Raw genomic sequence first — 1,984 nt, forward strand, 5'->3', positions numbered from 1 at the left:
AGAAAGTCAGTTCAATGCAGTTTACCATTTCTCATCTTGTATCACCCCCAAGACCCGTTTGCAAGCAGAAAGATGTCTGATACGAACACAAAGATGTGTAAGAAGCTAGGCTGGGCAGGCTGACAGCAGAACTGGCTGTTGGTCTCTCTTTTCCACTGCAAAGGCATCAGACCCCTAAGTACATTCCCAAATCTGTAAAAGGCTTTTAGCAAGCGGCCTGTCTTCTCTCCTGGCAAGGTCTAGGCACCACATATTTTGTGCATAAACATATGCTGGACTGAAACCTAACAACTTTACTGAATAAACAGCTCTCCTGAAAGTCAGTTTCTACATCATAGCTTTTATGTCATCTAATCTAACAGATGCAGCAGGAGCAGCTTACTCACCGATCGATCACAATCTCTTTCTGTCTTAGCAGCCCCTCTTTAATTTTCATTAGAGATTCCCAGTTGCTGAAGTCCTGATAGCTGGTAGCTGGGTAACTCTGACGAGATGTTCCAGTTGGAACCTGCATGAAACATTTCTATCATTAGCCTCCAAAACAGTAAAGGTAAATAATCTCCTAGATATTAGGGAATTTACAAAGTAGTCTGTTATTTCAGAAACGTAACAATGCTTTGCAATCTAATCAGATTTGCTTTATATAAAAAAATTGGATTTATAAGGACTTTCTTTAACAAACTTCAGCATCAGTGATTTAAACACCATTTTCACATTTCTCTACTAATGAATTCACAGCTCTGAAAGCAGTTTGAGATGAAAAGCTCATTTAGAACTTAAATACTTATTAAGGCAACAAACATCTTTACTTATTAATGCAAACAACACAGAATGTTCGTATCCTGCTGCAATTTTTCAAGTACTACAAATGAGATAGCTTTAGACTGGCTGATAACTTGCAGATAATGCTTAGCATTCCTTTCACTTGTTTGACTCCCACCTGTAACTTCAGCATATAGAGAAAGAGAAATACTTTCTATAAGCATGTACATTTGAAATATAGAATATGACAATACAATTCTGGTTAAATCCTAACTGTTCTCAAGAATAAAAATTTCGGAAGTAACAGATTTCAGACTTCCATTAATCTCCACAAAAGCCAGGCTGTGCATCTCAACACAAACTGATCTGAAGGCAACAGTCATATTGAATAGGAGCCAACAACATCATGGTTTAGAAGAGTAAACAACTAACGGGGATGTTTAATCAGGAGTGTTTTCATATTCGGAATATAAAAAGTGTTACAAGCATTCATGTCAGGAATTCACATAAGGTGGAAGGTTTAAGCTAGAACTACAGTGATAAGACAGAGGCATCCCAGCATCAGCTGCCATAAGCAATCATCTCATCTTCCACCATTTTATTCAACACTGGAGAAAAAGACTTCTCTTTTTATGATCTGGGAGTTACCTTGGACTATGTCCCTTCTATGTTTTTGGAAGGCAACAGGAGAAGAAAATGAAAACATGGCTCAATTTGGTTTTAAAAGTTTAAACAGACTTTTAAGGATATTTTTATTTGCATTGTTCTAAACATTTAAAACTTAATTTAAGATTATAAAAAACTATATTAAGACCAAAACATAGCATCAGTTATTAAAATTAGGTATGTAATATTTGAGCACTATGCATTTCTTGTCAAAGCTCTACTGAATGGAGAGAAATCACTGCCTAAACCCCAGAACCACGATGCACTGAAGTCATGAACTTCTTCTGACAGCTGTGGTCTCTCCTCTATGTTGAAAGAGTATTTTTCCCCATTCAGTCTAGGTCAGTTCAATCCCTAGCTTGCTACTGATAAAATGAACCTGAGAAGGTAAAAATACATTTTCCCTCATTTAATTTATAATTTAAAACTAGATAGAAGATAAGATCAACTAGTTAAAGAACCTTTTAAGACCGTCACAAAAAAGAAATCCCAACAAATCCAATTGATCTGCTTCACAGAATACTTCCTTTGCTTAACAAGCTGGATAGATTGAGTA

At 36.2% G+C, this 1,984-nt stretch overlaps 1 protein-coding gene across 2 annotated transcripts in view; it reads right to left on the reverse strand.

Moving 5' to 3' along the window:
- Window positions 1-1,984, reverse strand: part of CEP85L (centrosomal protein 85L) — a 149,479-nt gene that overhangs the window by 33,007 nt on the left and 114,488 nt on the right. For both annotated transcript variants that reach the window (XM_083828751.1, XM_083828750.1), the window contains exon 4: window positions 387-508. In XM_083828751.1, the coding sequence (XP_083684877.1) occupies window positions 387-508 (122 nt within the window). The remainder of the gene's footprint in view (window positions 1-386; window positions 509-1,984) is intronic.

This window comes from Anser anser (genome assembly GCF_964211835.1).
Source record: "Anser anser genome assembly, chromosome: 3".
Classification (NCBI taxonomy): Eukaryota; Metazoa; Chordata; class Aves; order Anseriformes; family Anatidae; genus Anser; species Anser anser.